Source organism: Oenanthe melanoleuca, chromosome 17, assembly GCF_029582105.1.
Source record: "Oenanthe melanoleuca isolate GR-GAL-2019-014 chromosome 17, OMel1.0, whole genome shotgun sequence".
NCBI lineage: Eukaryota > Metazoa > Chordata > Aves > Passeriformes > Muscicapidae > Oenanthe > Oenanthe melanoleuca.
In genome coordinates this window covers 5,320,687-5,342,474 of record NC_079350.1, presented here as the reverse complement: position 1 = coordinate 5,342,474, position 21,788 = coordinate 5,320,687, and the positions used below count along the sequence as shown (strand labels likewise).

At 57.9% G+C, this 21,788-nt stretch overlaps 1 protein-coding gene across 1 annotated transcript; it reads left to right on the top strand.

Annotated features, from left to right (window-relative positions):
- Positions 1–337: 337 nt before the first annotated feature.
- Positions 338–20,856, top strand: NCS1 (neuronal calcium sensor 1). The gene is made up of 8 exons (XM_056505301.1): positions 338–652; positions 13,280–13,304; positions 14,648–14,786; positions 15,257–15,335; positions 15,434–15,522; positions 15,829–15,906; positions 16,223–16,339; positions 16,990–20,856. The coding sequence occupies exons 1-7, from the start codon at positions 589–591 to the stop codon at positions 16,319–16,321; spliced, it is 573 nt and encodes a 190-aa protein (XP_056361276.1). The 5' UTR covers positions 338–588; the 3' UTR covers positions 16,322–16,339; positions 16,990–20,856.
- Positions 20,857–21,788: the final 932 nt, after the last annotated feature.

The window sequence follows — 21,788 nt, the reverse complement described above, 5'->3', positions numbered from 1 at the left end:
GCTCTGTGTTCCCACCGCCAGCTCCCCTTCTGCTCATCCCCCACCGCCCATCAGCCCCCCCCAAGCAGCACCCCGATTCCCGACATTTCCCTCCGAGTGTTCCTTCTTATCCCTGCGGGGCGGCTCGGGGGGTTCCCAGCGGCTCTGGAATCCCCCTCCTTCCCGGGTCCTCCCTCCACTGGGAGCGGCGGGGCCGTGCCGGAGCCCCATCCCCATCCCCATCCCCATGCCCATCCCAGCCCCATCCCCATCCCATCCCGTCCCATCCCCATCCCATGCCCATCCCGCAGCGCGGGGCGGGGCGCGCCGCCCCCCCGCCCCTCCGCGCCCCCGCTCCGCTCCGCTCCGCGCCCGGCGGCGCAGGGCGGGGAGGGCGCGTGGAGCCGGGGACACGCACACGGACACGCAGCGCGGCCCCGCGGCGCGGCTCTGCGGCCAAGCCCCGCCAACAAAGACCCCTCCGCCCCCCTGGCCGCCGCCCCCCGCGGGATGTAGCCGGGCCGGGAGCCCCAGCGAGGCAGCGGCCCCGCCGCTCCGTGCCCCGCAGCGAGGCCGGGAGGCGGCGGGCTCAGCGGCGCTGCCGCCACCATGGGCAAATCCAACAGCAAGTTGAAGCCTGAAGTTGTGGAAGAGCTGACCAGGAAAACGTACTGTGAGTGTCCGGGGGGATGCCGGGGTGCGATGGGGTCCGCGCTGCCGCCCGGCCCCGCCGCTCCCCCGGTCGGTGCCGCGGCGAGCGGCGGCTCCTGCGGGGCCGCTCCCGGGGAGGGCGCAGGCTCGGCCGGGCTTTGTTGGAAGAATTCAGGGATTGGCCTGGGAGGAGGAAAAAACCCATAAGGCAGCAGAGACACGGAGAGGGGCAGCGAGCCAGGGGAACGCGCTGTTTTTTTACAAAAAAACCATCCTCCGTGGCCTATTTCTGAGCCTCCGGGAACGGCGGGGCCAGGGCCGCATCCTGCCCGCCCGCGGCGCCCACCGGAGCATCGCGCCCTCGCTCGGCGCCCCCCGCCCCTGCCCCGAGCATCCTTCCCCCGGGCTGCCCGGTGCCCGCCGCGGGGATTGCCCTCCCCGGAGCCCGGCAGCAGCTCCCGGAGCAGGGTGCCGAGCGTCTGGGTGCCTTCCAAACTTTGGGTGCGTTAGTTGGAGGGGTTCCCTTTGTTATTGCGCTCTGAAGTGGAGAGAAGAGCCCGACGCCGGCGAGTTCGATATTTTTCTGAGTATCTCAGTATCGGTTTAATAACCTGATTTTCTGAGCGAGTGGCTTTCCCGTCTGGACCTCCACCATAATCTAATTAACGTGGCTGGTGCCTCAGCCATCCAGTTTTAGCAAAATCATTTTTTTTTTCCCTGAAGGATGCACAAAGGAAACAAAGGCTTTGGTGGCTCAAGTTTGCCTCCCCGCTTGCAGGTCGCAGATATTCCCCAAACGTGCAGCAGACCTGCGAGCTTCCCCTCTGTCATTGCTGCAGTCCCACGGCAGCGCTTACCCAAAAAGGCAATAGATTAGGATGCAGCAAGTTCTCCCATATGGAGAAGAGGCAATAGTGGTGCATTGCACAACCCTACACGCGGGGCTGCTCTCTGCCGTGGCACAGCAGGGGGAGGAGGGCAGGTGCTGGGGGCATGTCCGCATCGCCAGCCGGCTGTGATGGCAGGAGAGGCTAGGCTACCCCGGCTGGGCTTCCTCAGAGTGCCCAGGGGCAGGGAGCAGTGAGAATGTGGCAGTGCCAGGTGGGCACAGCCCTGGGATGAAGCTGAGCTGGGTTTTGGTGTCTCACTGCAGCTGTCACCCACGGCGGGTGCAGCCGCGCTGGGCCAGGCACCGTTCGTGCTGTGCTGCAATCGCCCGCTCGGTTTGCAGCCACTGTGCCCACCTGATCTGTGATGGAGACGAGTCTGGGAGCTGCCAGCCCCAGCACAGCCTTGTCTGCTGGTGATCTCCTGTGTGCTGGGCTTTCTGCATGCCTGGGGTGGCTCCTCTGCCCAGGAAGGTGCCTTCATCAGTGGGGCCGACATGGGGCACACAGGCAGTGGTGCCCCATATCTTACTTGCAGCTGAAGCCAGCTAAACACAGCACTGGTGAAACCAGTGTCTTTGGGCACACTCTTTGCTGGATAAGGCCAGCAGGTCATTGCTTTTAAAAATTGCTTCATTCCCAACTTTCTGCTCCTCTCTTCTGGGTGCCCTCCCCTTTCCACCGCACCCTTTCCAGGAAAGATCGTGATCCTCTGATCTCTCCATCAATGAGTTTCCAGTCTGTCTGTAGGTTTGTCTGCTTGCCCTGGACGTCTCACTGCCTCTTTTTAAAGACCTGTGCAGGTGAGGCAGCAGCACCCAGCAGCACGTGGCCCTTTGCGTGGCAGGAGTCTGGTGCAGCATCCCAACGTGCCCCAGCAGCATGTGGCTGGTGGTGTGGTGCCTGTCAGGCAGAGCTGTCGCTAATTCCAGGGTCTGTTTGTTGAGCTCTGCTCATTCCACCTCTCATCTCTGGGATTAATTACTTTTGCTGAGCGCTTCTGCCCCTTTTCTGCAGCTGTCAAGGCGAGCGTGCATTCCCTTGTCTGGTGAAGCACTTCTCAGGGCCCTCCCAGGCACGGCTGAGAGCCTCTGATTTATCTTCAGACCATGGGAGACTGGAAAAACACCAATTTCCTTGTGTGTTGTGGGGAAGCCAGGCAGAGGAGAGGCAGGGCTGTGCTGAGTACTGTGGGAGGAATTGATCCAGACCCCTGTGCTGTGGCTGGTGGAGCAGCTGGGGACAGTCATACACACAAATCCATGGCCTGCTCAAGAATTTCTGGGGTCCTGCTTGGAAAAGATTTTTTTCCATGTCATGTTGCTATTTAGGCGAGTTTCTGGCAGACACAAGAGCATCCCTGGCCTGTGCTGCCTGTCCCATGTCCTGGCTGCCACGTTACCAAGCAAGTGCTGTCCCTGCCTTGTGTGTGGTGCTGTTTCTGCTGTTGCTGCAGCACATCTGGGCAGATATCTCCAGCAGCCCAAACTGATGGGAACCTGCATTTGTCCCAGGGAGGTTCCTGTGGCAGTGTGAGCTGTGGTTGTGGTACATGAAGAGCTTCTCCCACGCTGGGATTTCCTTCCATTGCATCATTTTCTGTTTGTATGAATTTCCATACAAAACAAAGCAAGTACCAAAAAGGCTCCTCTCAGTTTTGCAGGATCAGAGGGAAATGTCACCCCCTCTCCTTGCCCCACATGGCTTTTCTGCTAATTTATCTCTTCCATGGGACACAGAGGACCTCTGTTTCCCTTCAGTGCTCTTCAGTTCCTGGTGGCTTCTTGTGTCCCTTGTCCTCTCTGAGCTCTCCATCTCCTGTTTGTGGTAGTTTCTCTGGCCATGCCTCAGTTGCAGCAATCCTGGGACAAGCAGGAGATGGGAGCAGCCAGGAGAGGAGCATGGAAGGCCCAGGTCAGGGCAGCTGTGGGCAGGGAGTTTGAGCTGAGGATGCTGCAGGGCTGCTGTCAATGATCTCCCTGAGCTGTGAGAAATATTTTCCTGTGTGCATTCAGAGCAGGCTGTCCCAGGCCCTGCTGGGAACTGGACATGGAAAGGCAGGAGCCTGCAAACCTCATCTCTTGGCTCCCCTCCCCACTCTGCTCCTGACTGACAGTGCTGGGGGCCAGATTTTAATGGCACTTGGACACCTAAAGGCGCAGAAGGGCTTCTTTGAAGTGCTGTCTGCCCAAGTCCTGTTGGTTTAGACCCATCTCCCTGTGCCTTTCTGTGTCTCTGGGCACCTGAGTGCCCAGGAATACCTAGCAGTGCCAAGCTCTGCTGTCTGCCAGGTGCTGGAATAGTGCTGGTGGGGCCAGCCAGGCTGCAGGGCTGTTTAACCCTCCTTGGAAACCTGGCTGGTGCCACACAGGAATGTGCAGGAGATACTAATACTGAATAATAAATTATGTAATTCTTTGTACTTTCGTAGATCCTTTCATTGAAAAGCCCTCAAAGTGCTTTATAATAATTAATTTATTAATCCTCCTGATGCCTCATTGGGGTAGCTCAGCGGTGCAGTTTGGTGGTGTGTCCCAGGAGGTGGTAACTCCTGAGACTTGAATGAACCACCATCCTCCCTGGATCACATCCTCTTCCATGGGGATTTAAACCTGAGCTTAACTTGGGCCAGGTGCTCATGGCTTAGGGCCACAGTGGGATTTGGGATTGTGTTTAAGAACCTTGTGGGGCCACAGTCAGAGGGTTCTGCTCAGCTGTAGGTTCATGAAGGTCCTGAGGTGTGATTGTGGCCTGAATGAAGAGTGTGACCTGCAATTGTGGGTGCACAATAAAATGTCCTGTGTGGAAATGACTTGGTGTGGATTCCTGAGAGAGAAACTGGGAGAGAAATGCAGTTCTGAATGTCCCTGCTCACAGCAGCACTCCCAGGCCAGTAACCCTTAAAACCATGAAGCAGTTTCAAAAATGTGCACTTTTTTCAGAAGAGCACATTTTAGCTCTTTTTTTCCGGTAATTTTGGGGAGAATTGTCTTTCAGGGTTCCCTTTGCTCAGCTGTTGCCCATGTCCAGAAGCAGCAGTGTTATTTTTGAGGCTGCAATAGCTGAGCAGTCAGGCATGCTCAGAGCTCTGGCGGTGCAGCAGCATCGCTCTGGGCCAGCTTGGGGTCAGGATGCCTGGGGATGCTGGTCCTGCTGCTCCTGGGGCCACAGAGGGGCCCAGGTGAAGCTGTGGGAGCCACAGCAAGGGTGCTAAAATGACACCCAGGCTGCAGAGTGGGTGAGAGGAAGATGCTCTTTTCCTGAGAGCCACATCCCACCCACTGTGATCTATTTTGTGGATTTTAAACTCACTCCAGCATCATCATTTTCTGCTCTTTCACAATAAGCTGCAAAATTGGCTCTGTTGCTAGACAGTAATGCAGGGAATTAATGGGCATTAGTTTAAGAGCAAACTATAAACATATTGATTTGTAGTTACGGGGTACGTGGTGGCAGGTGGAACTCTGTGGGATAGGAAAGGAAATTCTACAATTGCAGCAGTTTTCAGCCAGGAAAGTGGATTGGTTCCTTGCTGGCTGAGCCAGGCTGGGGCTTTGCTCCATTGTGCACCCCAGTGCTGAAGAACTGTGCTGGCTGGGGCAGTGGGCAGGAGCAGAGGAGGGACCTTGGTAGCTCCCCCGCTGCTGCTGGTTTATTTTTAGCCTCCGAAGGGTTTGGCCCCAGGCACTGGGTTTTTCTGCCAGGTTGGTTTGTGTTGAAATGCCTCCTGTTGCTCATCCAACAGAACCTGGGGTGAGCTGACTGGTGGCTACAGACCTGTTATCCCTCAGTGGCAAGTGCTGGGTGAAATTGTCAGTGTGGGTGACTTTTAACAGGGCTTGGAGTGACAGCGAGAGGGAATGGCCTGACAGAGAGTAAGGTTGTATTGGGTATCAGAAAGAAAGTCTTCCCTGTGAGGATGGTGAGGCCCTGGCACAGCTTGCCCAGAGGAGCTGTGGCTGCCCCACCCCTGGAAGTGTGCAGGGCCAGGTTGGTTTGGGGCTCTGGGGCAGGACAATGGCAGGAGGTGCCAGAGGGATGCCCAGGGGCTGGAGTTTGTTTGGGGCCTGTTTTTGCTGCAGCCAGTGCTGTGAAGGGGGTTGCTGTGGTGCAGGTTCACTGCAAGGTCGGTGTGGACCTGCTGTGCTGCCTCTGGAGGGCTGTGGTGGTCTGGGGGCATCTCCATCCTTCTCCAAGGCCACCCCAGCCTGCTCCCAGTGAACCCAGCCCAGGGCATCCCACACACACGGACCTGGGGCTCCAAAGGTAGATACAAGCAAAGCAAGTTTTGGGGTTCCAGAAGCAAGTTTTGAGGAGTCCCTGCAGTCTCTGGGAGGTTCTTGCCGTGCCAGGGTGGGAAGGGGGAGGCATGACTGACACCCTGAGGGTTCCCTCTGTGGCAGAGCAGAGCAGCCGTCCCCCCTGCCACGCTCGAGCCGCTGCTGCTCCAGCATCGCCAGAATCACATTTCATTTATCCCCTGACATGTTAATGGATCTGCTTAACCACTCTCCTGACCTTTGCTGCTGCCACTCTAATTAAGGTTGTGAAACAAGAAGCTCTGAAGGCATCAAAGGGAGCGGCTGCTGGAGGGAGGAGCCTGCGGGCGCGCTCGCCCTGTGATCGGGGTGACATTTGTGGGGTCGCTTTGTTCCTCCTTCCCCTCCTCGTTCTCCTGGATCTTCCAGGGAGCTGGATGCCAAGGGAAGCTAGGGTTGGTGCCCTGGGCAGGGGTGGCCCTGGGGGGCTCAGCCCTGGAGCAGGGTCTGTGTCACTTCCATCACTGCCATGGGTTCCCCAGCCCGTGGGAAGCACAGGGCTCCCTCCCACACCTCCTGCTGGAAGGAGGGCAGCCTGTGCTTCATCCACCTGTTTCTCCAGCATCTTCTGGTTGATGGCTGGAGCTGGTGGAGCTGCTCTGGGTCTCTGTGTCACCCCTCAGTGCACAGTGATCCCTGCAGGAGAGACTGGGAGGGCAGCAGAGCTGCCCCTGCTGCCAGCAAGGCTTGGCTTTGAGCATCCTCCTGACCTTCCCATGGCTCCAGGGAGTGATGGCTGAGCCAGAGGCACTTCCTTTCCTGCTGCCCACGCTGGTCTAGAGGGGAGTTTTCTCCTCTCCCCAGGGCAGGAATTGCTCCTCAGGTTGGGGATGGCACCTTGGAGTGCCAGAACACACTGAAATCCCTGTGGCCAAGGGGTGGATTTAAGCAGGTGGTAGGACACAGCTGCTCCGTGGATGGCCAGGCAAGGGGGCTGCTACATCCCTGCTCCCAGGGATTCCTGGGAATCCTCTGCCCCTTCAGGCATTGCTATCCTGGCTCGTGGGGAAGCTGGGATTCAATCTGGGATGGAGCTGCTGCTGGCACCAGCTCCTGCTGTGGGGATGCTTCACCCTAATTCAGTAATTTGAAGGCATTGTCCTTTGCCCTTCCTCTCCTGCCTTTGCTTCAAAGAACAACTGCTGCTTTTTCCCTAAACCAAATTTCCAAAGCCTAATGTCGGGTCCTTAAATATTTAATAAAGCCTAAAAAGGATTTCAGCTGCATATTGGCTTTCCTGTTGGTGCCAGCCCCGGGGGAGACGAGAACTGCTCCTGCACCTGTCTATCCAGTCTGGGAGCAAGGCAGGCCACTAATGGCAACCAGCAGGGAGAGTGCCAAGCACCCCAGCACTGCTCTGAGGATTGCCCCGTGTCTCAGAGTAACAAATGACACCAACAATGCCCTCAGGCTCGAGCTCCAAACTCTCAGGGCTCCCGGACCTGCCGTGGTGCTGCTGATGCCTGTGTGTGATGGGCAGAGCAGCCAAACTGGCAAAGCTGGGATGGGGATGTCCCACTGTGACAGGCAGTGTTGGTGGGTCTGGCTGTGTTGGTGCCTGCACAGCTGGGGCTGCTCCCAAATCCCTTGGGGATGTTGCAGGGATGGGCTCCCACACAGGGACACCCCGGTGTATGGGAGATGTGGTAGGGAGAAGGGAAGGGATGGGCAGGGGGCTGAGCTGGGGAACAGTGGATGGGGAAAGCTCAGAGCAAAAGAAAATGGCATCAGTCATATTGCAGAAGTTGTTGTTTGCGTGGGGCTGGCCCTGGTGCCACAGGGTTTGGCACCCTGTGTTTTACTGCCTCTTCCCCAGAGCTGTCCCTGTGCTGCCTGGGAGCAGGAGCAAAGCCCAGCCAGGGATGGTCTGGTGGCCCCAGAGCTGGCAGAGAGCACAGGACTGGGACATCATTAAGGAGTTCAACCTGAATTTTAATGAGACCACATCACCAGGACCAAACTACCCAAATTTCCAAAATACTGACATGTGGTGTATCCTAAAAGTTACTCTCATCAAACAGGGACCTGAGTGAGCTCTGGGTGCCCCAGGATGGACAGTCTCAGGGGAGGACTGAGCCCATGGCACCTGCAACAGCTGCTGCCGTGCTCTTGGCTGGGTGTTTTGTAGGACAAGGCCTGGAATTGGGAATGGGCACTCAGGCTGTGGTGTGTTTGACTCACTGCAGAGCCAGGGCTGGCACCGGGTCCCCCGGGCAAACCGATGGGACCTCGCTGTGTCCGTGCTTGCAGGTGTGAAGTCTGCACCGGGTACCTGCTGTACCGAGCCCGGTGGTGCTCTGAGGGACCAGAATTCTGCAGGGGCTGCTCAGGCTGCGATGCTGACGCTGTGATCCCAGGGGCTGGATGAAGCCGGAGCGAGCAGGCACACGCTGCCGAGCCGGGCGGGAGGGAGCGGGGAGCTGGTAATTGGTCAATATTAACATTGTGATGATGTTGAGAGCGGAGTTTGTGTCGGATTTACGCTCAGAAAATTCTTAACTATGTGTTTCGCCGAGGCGAGGGGCGGAGTGTTTGGCATAAATTGCCGGGTGCGCGGGGCTCTCCCGCAGCACCCGCGTGTTTCACGCATGAGGGGCCCCCAGAGCACCCCAGGCTCTGCCACATCGGCGCCCAATTAGCCCACGCATGAGCACCCAATTAACACACACATGAGCGCACAGTTAATTTACATATGAGCACCCAGCTGGATTTTTTATGCATGGCTGCCCAGTGAATTCCCGCTGGATCGCACGCTGCTGCATGAGCGCCCTGGTGGTTGATGCATGAGTGCCCGATTAATTGGCGCACGTGCCTGCAATTAGCTCATGCCTGAGTGTCCAATTAATTCATGCATGAGCACCTGATGCATTGACACCTGAGTGCCCAATTAGTACGTGCACAAGTGTGTTATCTCCTAATTACACTAATTTACACATGAGTGCCCAATTAGCTGACGCAGGAGTGCCCAGCGAACGGGGCGCGTGATTGCTCAATTAATGCGTGCATGAGCGCCCCGTGAATCCACGAATGACCAAAAAACGGATGCATGAGCCCCCAGCTGGTTCGTGCATGAGCGGCCCCTTCACTCCCGCCGCAGCACCCGGCAGCTCATGCATGAACACCCAATTAGTTCACCTAGAAGCACCCACATAATTTATGCACGAGTGCCCAATTAGTCCACGCATCATCTCCCGAGGTGTTTTTGCATGAGTGCCCCTCAGGCTCAGGCATGGGTGCCCAGTTAGTGCGTGCATAAATGCCCCATTCCTTCACGCCTGAGCACCCACTGCGGGTACCAAATTTCCCCGGGTTTGGGCACTGCTCTGAGCACCCACAGCAGGTTTAGGCAGCCCCAAACCCGATAGGAGCCCCATTTTGGGGTGATGTGATCCCCAAGACCGGGATGCCCGGGGACCCTGTGAAGGGGCCACAGCAGGTTCCTGAGGGAAATAAGTGCAGGACTGCTCCTGCCATGACCCAGTGTGTGCTGCTGGACCAGTTGCCGTGGCTTGGCACAGCCCATGAGCTGGCATAGTTGGAGTGCCGGTGGAGGTGAGGGAAGCCACTTTGTGCCTGGAAATAATTAACCGGTTTCCGTGATAAGGCTCCGGTGCCCACAGGATCAAGGTGCTGGGGCAAGGGGGGACGTGTAGGGGGTCGGTGGAGACTCCTCACTGCTGCTGCGTGGGGACAGCGCTTGCTGAGCTTTTGGGAACCCAAACCTGCATAAGGACAGAGCCGTGCTGGTTTTGGCGCACAGGGGCTGAGCTGAGTGTGCACAGTCCTGCTCAGGCTCCAGCCCTGCGGCGCGGTCAGTCCCCTTGCACACAGGGGAGGGGATGTCAGCACAAAACAAGCCCCTGTGTGCTGAAGCATCATGCACCCCACCGTGGCCAGGGTCCCTGAACCATCGAATGCACCGCCCGCCCTCCTTCCTCCCCCCCGTCCCCGCCGCCCTCCAGCGAGTCCTTGCGGCAGGTGCGGTCGGGATTTGCAGTCCCGGGTCTCTCGTCTCCTCTCTGCCTGGAAAACACAAATTAACAGGCTTGAGCACTGATTAACCAGAGCTGATTCTTGCTGCAGTGGCAGCTGGGTGGTGGGAGGAGAGGGGGCACGGGGAGGGCGGGTGGTGACGGAGCTGTCAGTGCTCGCCTGTGCCACCGGGATTGATGGAGCGGTGGGGGGAGAGGGCTGGGGGGGAGCTGGGTACCGGGGCTGGGGGTTGCTCGGAGCCTCTGCCCCTCTGCGCTGTGTGAGACGTGAGACGCCAAAACCTTCCTCCCAGCTGGGGTGCGAGCGGGCAGGGACGGAGCAGCGGACAGAGAGGGCCTTGGCTGGGGTTTGGCCGTGAGGGGCAGCTCCTGAGCTGCTCTGGGCGCCTGTCCCTGTCCCCGCTGCCTGTCCTGGCCGTGCTGGCAGTCCCGTGCCGCGATTCCCCGTTCTCCGCACGATGCCGCGGTGCGGGCTGAGCGCGCTGCCGGCGCCTGCGGGCATCGCTGGGGCTCCCGGCTCGGCAGTGCCTCTTCCAGCGTTGCGGTTCGTAACAAATGATAATACTCTGCCTTTATTTAGCGCCTTTCATCCCCGAGGAAGCCGAGGCACGCTGCTACTAACAAGCTGCTACGTGCACTATTTATAGCTGCGGGAGCGGCGGTCCCTGGAGCTCGGCACGGCACTGAGCCCGGCTCGGGGACCCGGCCCGGCTCCGGTGGGATGCTCTGTGCGGCTGCTGTGCCTCATCCCCTTCTTCTGGGGTGTCGGGGGCGCTCCTGGCCGGGGTTTATATCGCTGCCAATCGCTGTGTGTCCGCTCAGCATCGCGCCGGAATCGATGCTGCGGGAGGGAATGCAGCAGCTGCCGCTGCACAGGTTCTGTCTGTGAGCCCGGCTGGGGACATGCAGAGCGCAGGGACAGCTCTGTCCCCGCCCTGTGTCCTCTGTCCCCAGCCTCAGTACAGGTGGCTCAGCACTCAGTAGCGTGTCCCCAAGGCTTCTGTGGCTGCAAGTCGGGCATTAGCATTCCTAACTGGAGCACTCGGAGTGTCAAACCCAGCAGGGTCGGAGCGGCTGGGAAGGGGCAGCCATGAAGTCATCACCTGTCCCGGATCCAGAACCGCAGACAAGGGAGGCAGGTACTGCTCAGTGCCCACTCTGGATCGGGGCTGGGGTGGCTCCCTGCCCTGGGAACACTCTGCCCCTGGCCAGAGGGGACATTGGTGGAGGGGTGGTGGTTTTCCAAGGGCTGGGAGATGAGGCCACGCTCCCAATCAGGACAAACCCGACAGATTCCCCAGCACCCAAGGCTGGAGGGAGGCACCGGTGTGCTGGAGGAGGGATGGGGCTCCCTCCGTGTGGCTCCACGCCAGGATGCACATTAACAAATCCCTCACTGGGAGCCCTGTGCTGATTTCCAGCCTGGCACCCGAATGGTTCCCTTGGTCGGAGCAGCCTCTCCTGGGAGCATCCCCATCTCCTGCGGCACGAGGGGAGCTGGCTCCGTCCCTCCCTCCGCCTCAGCCCGAGCGTGTCATTACCAGCATTTCTCCCGCACTAAAAAAAGCACAAATTTCTTAATTGTTTCCTGCTGGAGTTGAAAGGCAGCTCCCGGGCCCAAAATAGCACGTTGGGGGAAAAGCAGTCGAACGAGAGGGAGCAGAAGGCGATTTGCCTGGAGGGGCTGAGCCGAGCTCTGACTGCAGCCCTGGCTGCTGCCGCGTCCATTTTGCCTGCCCCGAGGGCTCCCCCTCATCCTCCTCCTTCCTGCTCTCCTGGGAGCTCCGGGGTGCTTGGCCTGCAGAGCCGGTGCCTGGGGATCCTCGGGGTGGAGGTCGGGCTGGTGTCTCAGTGCGGGTGTGTGCAGGGAAGCCTGTTCCTGTTGGAGATGTCACTCAGCATCTCTCTTTTGGAAGGATGCTTCTGTGCAACCCTTTTTTTTAATTTTTTTTTTTTTTTTTTTTGATGGGGAAATCCCTTGGAACTGTTCTGACTGCTGTGTTAGCCCACTCCAGCTCGGCTGCTGGATGCAGTGTGCCCTTCCTGCTCCCTCCTGCCAGGAGACCACTGCCTGCCCAAAACAAACAACCCTCCAAATCCCTCCTGTGACACTGCCAAAGCCCTCGGTGTTCTTCATCCCAGATGCTGAGCATCCCTGTGCCTCATCCCCTCTCCTGGGGAGCTGCTGTGGGACACTCTGTGGTGCTACAGTGGGTGCTGCTTTTGCTGAATCCCAGGGGAAGTGGGAATTGAAGGCTCTGTCCCTCCAGCAACCCCTGTGCTGGGATGGAGGGACCCTCCAATGCATGGGACAGCCTTGGGCACAGAAATTCCTGCTGCAGGGGTGCTGGAGCCAGAATCCAGCTGGTGCTGGTGGGGGCTGTTGTGTCCCCTCCTGGCTGCCCCAACCTTCACCTCTGAGCTCTGCGCCTTCAGCCAGGCACGTTACAAATCTTCCTGATGGAAAATTGCTTTCTCTTTTTTTCTTGCCATTGGTAATGGGCATCTGTTGGTGTGTCTTCAGTCTCTATTTTTATCAGCTGTTTGCACATTGACATCTCCACTCGCCTCATTATCCCTGCGCCTTTCAGACCTGTGGCTTTTTTATCATTATTTAGATGCACGAGGCAAAGCAAATGACAAATGAGACCCTGTGCCCACCTGCTGGCACCTGGCTCCCCGCTGTGGGGAGGCACAGGCACAGCTCCTGCAGTGGGACATGCAGTGACAAGTGCCAGCCCCCTGCCCAGCATCCTGCACCCCTCAGAGCCTCTCCTCTGCTGAGGATGTTTTTCATCTCGCAGCTGTCCCTTGGCTGGGGACACTTGGGGTTGCCAGTGCTGTCTGTTTTCTAGTTTGTTGTGTTTTGGGGGTTTTTCCAGAGCCTGGTGAGGCTCCCCAGGATGCAGGGATGGGTTTGATGGTGTTTCTCCAGAGGCAGCTGGAACCTGGGGAGATGCCAGCCCTGGGGCTGTGCCTTGCCCACGTTCAGTGTGTCAATGTCAGGGCCAGTCCCTTCCCCGAGCTACCTCCAGGCAGATGTTTTGGCACATGTTTTCAGGGTTGTTTTAGCTCTGGGAAGATGAGATAGCAGGGCCAGGTCCTCCAACTTCATGGCCCACTGTAGTTCTGCACTCCCTGAGCACAACACAAAACATCTTGGGAGTCTCCCTGGTTTCAGGGGTCCCCAGCACCTGCAGCCCTGGGCCCATGGGCCACCTGGGCTGGCCCAGCCTGTGCCTCAAAAGCAGTTTCTGCCACGTGGGGAACACATGGGGAACACTTGGCAGTTCAGTGAGCCCCAGGGCATCCCCCAGAGAAGTCATTGCTGGGAGCCCCAGGGCATTCCCCAGGGAATTCACTGATGTGCAGTGCAGAGGAGCAGCTGTCACTGCAAAAGCACTAAATTTCTGTCTCTTTTTTTTCTCTTCTCTCCTGTTTTCTCTTGCAGTCACGGAGAAGGAGGTGCAGCAGTGGTGAGTGCCTGCCGTGGTGGTGAGCTGACTTGGGCATGGGGCTGTGGGCAGGGGACAGGAGCTGGTGGCACTCAGCCACCCCACTGGCCAGGCAGAGCTGGGACCTGCAGGAGGTGTGGCAGGTGCACCTGCACTGGGGAGACCAGAAAATGAAGAGGTTTTCCTTGCTCACCCCATCCAAGGGCTGTGTTCTAGTGGGTCCTGGGGACATGGGGACAGTCCAGCTGGTGATGTGGTCCAAGAGGCTGCTGCTGTCCCAGCACGTTCCCTTTGGCAGCAGGGCCTGCAGAGGCTGCCAGGGGTAGGATCCATGATTTCCTGCCAGCAGCACGCTCTCACTCCATCCCCTCCACCCCACCGAGCACAGCGCCCTAGAAAAGCCACTGCTCCCCTTTCATCTCCCGATCCCACCAGTCAAGGTTTGCTTTCTTTATCTCTTTCTCTCCTCCTTCCCCCTCCACCCGATGAGTCATAGCTGCAGCATCTGAAAAGATGTCACCGGCACTTCGGTTTCCCACCTCGCCACCCCCTTCCCCTCCTCCTCCAGCCCTGGCCCGCTGCAGCGGGCGCCTGACAGATTGGGGCGATGTGTTGCATAATATCCACGCACCCCACGTGGTCCCTTCGTGCTCCCTGCCTGCTGCCCACACCCACGGAGCCACGGAGCCCCTTCCCTGCACCCTGCACTCTGCAGCACCCAGGTGCAGCCTGCATCTGGGACCAAGGGCTTTTTGGGGTGTTGAAGCATTGATGGGTTTTGGAAATGAGCTGAGGACACAGGAACCCTGCTGTGCCCCCCAGCACCTCTGAGCAGCTTTCATTTGGGGTTGTGCAAAAATTATAATGGAATATCCTGACGTGGGAAGGACCCACAAGCATCATCTTAAGTCCAGCTCCTGGCCCTGCACATCCCAAGAATCCCATGTGTCTGTGAGTGTTGTCCAAACACTCTGGCAGGCTTGGTGCCATCTCCACTTCCCTGGGGAGCCTGTTCCAGTGCCCAACCACCCTCACAGAACTCAGTGGTCACTGTGCCATTGTTTTTTGCCAGGGCATGGCATAGCTGTCAGTCCTGGCTGGGCAGTGGGTCCCTGCCACCTCCCATCTCCCAGCCAATGATCAACACAAGCCTGGTTGTGGCCCTGTTGCCACCTGTGGGCACCACTCAGTGTCACTGGTGCTGCTTGTCCCCACTGCCACCCTCACTGTGGTGCTCACCAGGACCTCATCCACAGGGCTGGGATGGGTGATGGGAGTGACACAGGGAGCACTGCAGCACTGGGGAGAGCCTCCCATCTCAGTGGGAGACCCTCCTGGGCCCAGGCTGTGCCCTCCATTCACAGGTACAAGGGCTTTATCAAGGACTGTCCCAGCGGGCAGCTCGATGCCGCCGGCTTCCAGAAGATCTACAAGCAGTTCTTCCCCTTCGGTGACCCAACCAAATTTGCCACCTTTGTTTTCAATGTCTTCGATGAGAACAAAGTAAGTCTGGGACCCAGAGGCAGTCAGGGCTGGTGACGGTGGGATGGGTTTGGGATGTGGCTGCCTGGCACTGGAGGAGCAAAATATTCCAGCGCTTCCTGGGGCGTGAAATTGAAGCGGCGCAGCTGGTGAGAGCCCCCACACTTATTTCAGCTGAGGAGTCACGTGGGGAAGGGCAATGAAGAGGCAAAGCAGGAAAGGAGAAGCGCCTGCTGTGCTTTGGTGCTGCTGACAAAAGCTGACAAAAGCTGACAAAAGCTGTCCATGCACTGCCCCTGAATTCCTGAGCTGCTCCTGCCGGGATGTTCGCTGCTGGGCTGGGCACCAGCAGCTGGATCACGGTGCTGGAGATAAATGTGCATCACTCCTCCCTCCCTGCTGCCTTTTTGGATGTGCCCTCTCAGAGGGCAGGGAGGGCTTTGCTGGACAGGAGTGGTGGCAGCGCCCTGACCCCTCCTTTCCTCCCCCAGGATGGGAGGATTGAGTTTTCGGAGTTCATCCAGGCGCTGTCGGTCACCTCCCGGGGAACGCTGGATGAGAAGCTGAGGTGTAAGTGCTCCTGTGGGATGCTGGGGGGCTCAGCCCCACCAGGGTGCTGGGGTGTGTCCAGGGTCACAGCCCCAGCCCCCTGCTGCTCTGTCTTGCAGGGGCATTCAAGCTGTATGACTTGGACAACGACGGATACATCACGAGGAACGAGATGCTGGACATTGTGGATGCCATTTATCAGATGGTGGTAAGAGGGGCAGGGGGAGCACAGGGAGAGCAGCCCCTGGGTGTCCCTGCTGAGCTGGAGCTCAGCTCTGTGGGAATGCTGAAACACCCCCAATTCCTTCTTTGGCCTTTTTCAGTGGGGGGTTGTGGCCATCGTGGCCGTCGTGGCCAGGGCAGTGTCTGGATCTCGTGTCTGAGGTGGTTCTAGTGCCAGCACTGTCCCCTTGCACCCTGTCCTGATGTGGGGTGTGGGGGGACAATCCTTGCCTGGGGACACGTCCAGGCAGGGCACAGATGGGTGTGTGACTGGTCCTGTCCTGCTCTGCAGGGAAACACAGTGGAGCTTCCTGAGGAGGAGAACACACCAGAGAAGAGGGTGGATCGGATTTTTGCCATGATGGACAAGGTGAGGATGCTTGAGGGTTTTTTTCTGTGTGGCCAAGGGATTTAGGAGGTGCTGTGGGTCCCTTTGGCTCTTGGCTCCTGCAGGTGCCTCCTTGCCCCACCACCAGAAGGTCTCAGATACTGCTGGCATCATTGTGGGATCCCCACATCCCTCTGGGCTGCCTGTACCCATTCCAGGGTCCCCAAGGTGGCACTGTCCCCTCCATGGCTGCAGGGTGGCTCGGTGGGGACACCGAGGCAGTGGAGTGGGGAGGGTGTGGATGTGCTGGGGTGCTCAGCTGGGGTGGAGCAGAGCAGTAACAGGAGTGTTTTTGCAGAATGCTGACGGGAAGCTGACGCTGCAGGAGTTTCAGGAGGGCTCCAAGGCCGACCCCTCCATCGTGCAGGCGCTCTCCCTCTACGATGGGCTCGTATAGTCCCGGGGCCGAGCGGCGGTGAGTGCAGCACCGGGGCTGCAGGGCCCCCATCTCCCGCCTCCCCCAGGCACAGCCAGCTGATTCTCCTCTGCTGAGGCACCAAAACATGGATATCCCACCCAAATCCAGCCATGCTGCTCCCATTCTGAATGGTTTCTCCCAGTGTCACAGAGCCCATTCAGACCTCACCCGTGGAGATGGAAGTGTTTGCCTGGGGCACAGCTCACGCCCTCACCAGCAGATGTGGCTGCAGAGGAGGCAGAGAGGCAGCTGGCGTGCTGGGGGCATGGGGACGCTCCAGAGACAGATTATATTAAATGTTTTATTTATCTTATATCTTATTATATTATGCCCTGGAGCTGGGTTTGGCACAGCAGTGTCAGGGACACTGGTTCACAGCATCATACAGGTGCTGGCTGAGCACCCCGTGGTCCTTGCTGTGCCCTGTGGAGCTGTGCAGAGTCTCTTGGAGTGTTTTTGGTCATCCCAAAGTCCCAGCAGTGTCCTGGGCATGGGATGTTTTTTAACCCCAGTGGAGTTTTGAGATTTTCAATATCTATTCTGTTTCCAGCTTTGCCCTTCTAGCTGTGCTGGTGTCACATGAGATGGCCACAAGGATTTCTGTCCATGCTCTCACCCTTTTCCCCTTGTGCCCACCTCTCCTGCAGATGCCTGGGGGAAGATGCTCTCCGTGCCATCCGACCACGCGAAGCTTGCCTGTCCCTCCTGGCCTCCCCTCCCGCTCCACGAGCCAGGGGCGCCCTGGGAGCGCGAGCTCATCCCCCGCACTCTGAACCAGCCGCTGCCATTCGCCAGTTCTGCTTTTTCCAACCAACCCCGCGCCAGACCCTGTCTGAGCGGCAGCGAACGCCCGAGACTTTGGGGGAGCGGGTCGAGCATCGCCGCAGGCACAGCCCCCTCCTCGCCCCCTCTGCTCCCTCTTTCCCCATTTTCCGATGGGACTGTGGATGTGCCGGCGGGATCCAGCCCGAGACGGGGCCCCAAGGTCCCGGGGCTGCACCCACGTGGAGCCGAGGCACCGACGAGATTGGGAACAGAGTCCTGGTGTCACCCACAGTGCCGCTGGCAGCCCGGCTCGGCTCACTAGGGACATATATTATTATTATTTTTTTTTTTTTTGGTGAGACAGTATTGTGCTCTTTGGTTTGGTTTTGTTTCGGTTGTTTTTTTTTTTTTTTTCCTTCGGTGGAAAAAAGTGAGGCTTTTTTTTTTATATGCCTATCTCGACGGTCGATATCCTTATTTATTTGTTGTAAATGTTGCTGCTGTGTTTCGTCTCTCGTGTGTGTGTCCGCCCACCCAGGTGAGGATTTGTAAGGTTTACATGCTCGTACACTATTGCGGGGACCCGGGAGCCTGCAATAACAATGAAGCCAAAAATCTGCCTTCCCCCTCTCCTCCCACCCCTGTATCCCAAGCTCTGTGGGCTGGCTGCTGTTTGGAGGGGATGCTGTAGCTTCTCTTCCTGTTCCCGTGCTCCCTGCATTTTTCTGTTCACCCTTCCCTTTGGGAGCTCTGTGGGGCTCACTCAGCCCAGGCTGGGCAGACCAAGCTCCATCCCTCAGCTGGGCAGGGTGAGGAATCTGCTGGGCTCCAGAACGTCCCCATTTCCTTCCTTTTATTCATTTTCTCACTGCATGAACAAGTATTAATGGAGCCCAGAGCTGGGTTTTGCTTTCAAGCAGATTCCTTTGCTACGTTCTGCTTTGCAAGCGGTGGGAAGGTGTTTGGTGGTGGCTGTGAATCATCCTTGAAGGGGAGCCTTGCTCTGTCTTGCTCTGTCCCTCCATCCACGCTGGGAGAAGGTGGCAGGGAGTGCCAGGATGGGCTGTGCACAAGCTCCATCAACACCTCTGGGATGTGCCCCCAGCTCAGCCCCACCAGCACCCACACCGTGGGGCACAGTTGGCATCTCTGCTGGAGAGTGAGCAGTGCATGGGTGATGCCTCAGCTCTGGGAAAGGAGAGATGTGCATTCCCTCAGGAGCAGAGTGCAAGAAGCCTTTGGGACCCCTAAAGCCACCCTGGGGCCTCACCCTTCTATCTTTGCTCCAGCTGGTGGTAGCAGCATCTTTCCACCCAGCTGTCTCCCAGCTCCTATGGCTAAGGACTGTCCCCATGGCAGTGGGAGGTGACATCTGGATGTGGAGGGCAGTCTGACAGTGTCTCATGATGCAGGAGACAAGGTGGTGCCCCAGTGTTCCCTGATTCCTCCCAGCATGGCAGTGACAGATGCCCCAGCCAGAAGATGCTGGTTCTTCACGTGCAGCCCCACTCCCCAGTTTTGGGATTTTGTGCTTGTGGTACTTCTTGATGCCCATGAAAACCACCTTTCCCCATCCCCAAGGAGACTGACCTCACGTCCATGTGCAATATTTCTGCCTCTTCTGCAGTCCCTGCCCCTGAGGATGCCCATGTTTCATTGTGGGGGTGCTTCTGGAGGGTGTCCTTCACTCACTCCCACGGAAACCTCCTTTTCCTTGTTGCTCTGTGGCCAAAATGCAACTCTGGGGTAGGTTTTTGCAGTGCCTGCCACTTGTTGAATGCACATCTGCCAGACTGGTCCCTCCTGGTGCCAATCAATGTTCCCAATGAATGTGACACTGCTGTAATCACCTCTGCTGATGAATGATGGGCCCTGCCACGTTTGACATAGTTCCCAGGCAAAGGCAAACCTCATTTGCTCTGACACTTTTCCCCTGGACAGCTTGTAATTTTTGGAGGACCTGTCATGGGTTGAGCTCCATGAGTGCTCACAGGTGTCTCCCCAGGAACTCAGCCCTGCCAGGGCTCTGGGCATGCTGAGTGTCCCTGAGCAAAGTGTTTTGGCCCCAGTGTTCCTCCTGGCTGTAGATCTGGGACCCTGGCTTGGATGCTTCTAATCTCCCTTTTGGGGAGCACCAAGGGCCCTGATTCCTGCTGAGCACCACCAGGATCTGCAGCATCTTGCTATCACTGAAAATAAGGCTTGGAGCATCTCGTGCTTGGAAATGTTGGCCTTAACCTCCTCGTGCCTCAGTTTCCCCATCAGTGCAGTGGCTGGGGGGAGCATCCCCCTCTGGAGAGCAGTTTGGTGGCTGTGCCCAGCTCAGGGCAGTGGGCACAGGGCTTGGCAGGACCCACTGAGCATCAGGCAGGTGCAGAGCACCAGGAATGGTGTGTGAAACACCAGGGTGGGATTTACACCAGGGTCTTTAATTCCAGCCTCTGTTTTACACCTGCTCACGATGGAACAGCCCTGGTTTGTCTCTGTTCATACTGGGGTTGCTGGTGCCTGTCCAAAACAGAGCCCTGGCTGTGGGAAGGGGGCCCAAAGCACAGCCAGGCTGAGGTGAGGGCCCAGCCCCGGTGACTGTGGCATGTGCCCCCCTCTCATTTGTCGCTGTCAGTGTTGCCCATTAAATGCCATGTCTGTACTTTCCTTTCTTTTCACTTTTCTGTCTGTGTGCTGACTGTTGCTGCTTTGTATCTGTCTTTCCTTGAGCTCTGGGGCCGGGCTGGGCTGAGCTGTTTCCCCTGGGAGAAAGAATGTGGGAGAGGGCTCTGGGGGCAGATTCCCCCCTGCCCTCTGCTCACAGCACAAACCAGGACCCAAGAGAGAGAAGTGAAGGGTTTTTCCTCTGGAGCAGGCTGTTAATTAATGCAATTTGTAATGAGACCAGGCTGGTCCCAGGAGCTCTCTCTGTTGGGTTGGTGGAGGAGGGTGTTTGCTAATGGGGGGCCCCAGACCCTGCTTGTGCCAGGTACCAGCTGCATCTCGCCCCCCTTCACAGAGGCTGAGGTTGTGGGAATCCCAGCCCAGGTCACTGCTCCTCAGTGGGCAGGGATGAAGCTGCCCAGAGATGGAATTGTCTTGGAGTCTTGGGATCTGGGTTTGAGCCCCACTTGGAGCAGGGCTGGCTTTGAAGCAGGGCCAGGCATGGCATGGGGGCAGCTGAGATCACTGGCAGAGCTGCCCCCTTCCCATGTGTTGAGGGTTGGGGGGTCATTTGGGATGGGTGAGTGACCTGCAGCCAGCTCACTGTCCCCCATCCAAGGAGGAGATTTGGGGCATTTGGTGAGAGCACCTGTTACCTGTCCTTCCCCAGGGCACTGAGGGGAGGGTCTGGCTGGGACAGAAGTGAGGGCTGGGGGCAAAGAAGCAAGCCCCAGTCTCAGTGCACAGTTTAGGGTGCAGAACTTTTGGGGTCTCAGTTACACACATCAGCCCTGCAGCAAAGTCATCCTTCCCTTCTCTCTGCTCCTGGGCTGGGTGCCCTGTGGCACAGGTGTGGCCTGTGTCCCAGGGCTGGCTGAGCCCTGGGCTGGGAAGCAGCAGCTCCAGCACAGAGCCTTGTTTGTGGAGATGAAGCCTGTGTGTGCGTCCGTGCCGGTGTCTCGGCTTGCATGCCCCGCTGCCTTGTCTTGAGATGAATTCAAGAGCAAACCAAGCAAACGAAACAGTTTAATAACAGAACAAAACAAAACCCAGGAACTTTGTGACAGTGGAAATAAAAGCTTAATGACAGTAATGGAGTGGCAGTGGTCTGTGATGTGATGTGGGGTGGGGGTTCAGGGGGGCCCCAAAGCTGCCCTGGCACACAGCTTGGGGGGGTGTCACTGTCCTGTGCCCCAAGCACAGGAGTAAATTTGAGTGCTCTGGGCTCTGTGAGCAGGCAGGCACTGTGGGCAGTGTGCCACACCTGTGATGAGCTGTCAGGTCTCAGCTCCAGGCATCCCAGGCACCCTTCACCCCCTAACACTGCTCTTCCCACCTCCTTTTTCCCAGACACAGCTTTCCCTCTGCTGGCTCCCATCCTGACACAATGAAGACACAGCCAGTGACCACAGGCACCGTCCCTGTCCCTTCTGAGCCCCCTCATCAATGCAGCAGCCTGGGAGCCATTGGGTCACTTTTGGCACACAGTGGCTGCAGAGGAATCTTGATACGAATATTCCGTAATTGTGCTCAGACAAGGGGTGCCCCTTGGCAGCCCCCCAGCCCCTGGCAGGGCTCACAGGGGCTCTGGATTGAGCTTTTCACGTGCAGCAGGGCCATGTTGGCCATTCTGTGCTGCCAACTCTTCCGGAAATGAGCGCTGCGAGACCTCCCTGCCAGCCCGTGGCCCTTGTGCTTGCTCTCCTAACGAGGCTGACTAATTGTTTTCAGGAGGCCAGAGGAGATGCCCTAATGGTCCAAACAAGGAGGCTGTGTTTGTGCAGGGGGTTTTGTCCAGAGGGGCTTTGTGCCAGCACATGGTGGGAGCTCCCAGGGATTCCTGCCCTGTGCCATGGAATGGGCAAGGACAGGCACAGGCTCTGGTTACCCAGAGGTTGTGCCTTAACCCCCAGCAGAGAAGGGGTTAGAGCCCAGCTAGCACAGGTGCTCCTGGGACTGGGAGCACTGGTGAGTGTGGGAGGGGTTGGTTTGGATTAGTTTGGGGATGAGGAGAAGCTGTTGGGGATTC

What these genes read in the sequence shown, in the direction of transcription:
- NCS1 (XM_056505301.1), top strand. Translation starts at nt 589, where the DNA reads ATGGGCAAATCCAACAGCAAGTTGAAGCCTGAAGTTGTGGAAGAGCTG. An exon ending in ATGCCATTTATCAGATGGTG is followed by an intron (nt 15,523 to 15,828) that starts GTAAGAGGGGCA and finishes CCTGCTCTGCAG; the next exon opens with GGAAACACAGTGGAGCTTCC. An exon ending in TTTTTGCCATGATGGACAAG is followed by an intron (nt 15,907 to 16,222) that starts GTGAGGATGCTT and finishes GTGTTTTTGCAG; the next exon opens with AATGCTGACGGGAAGCTGAC.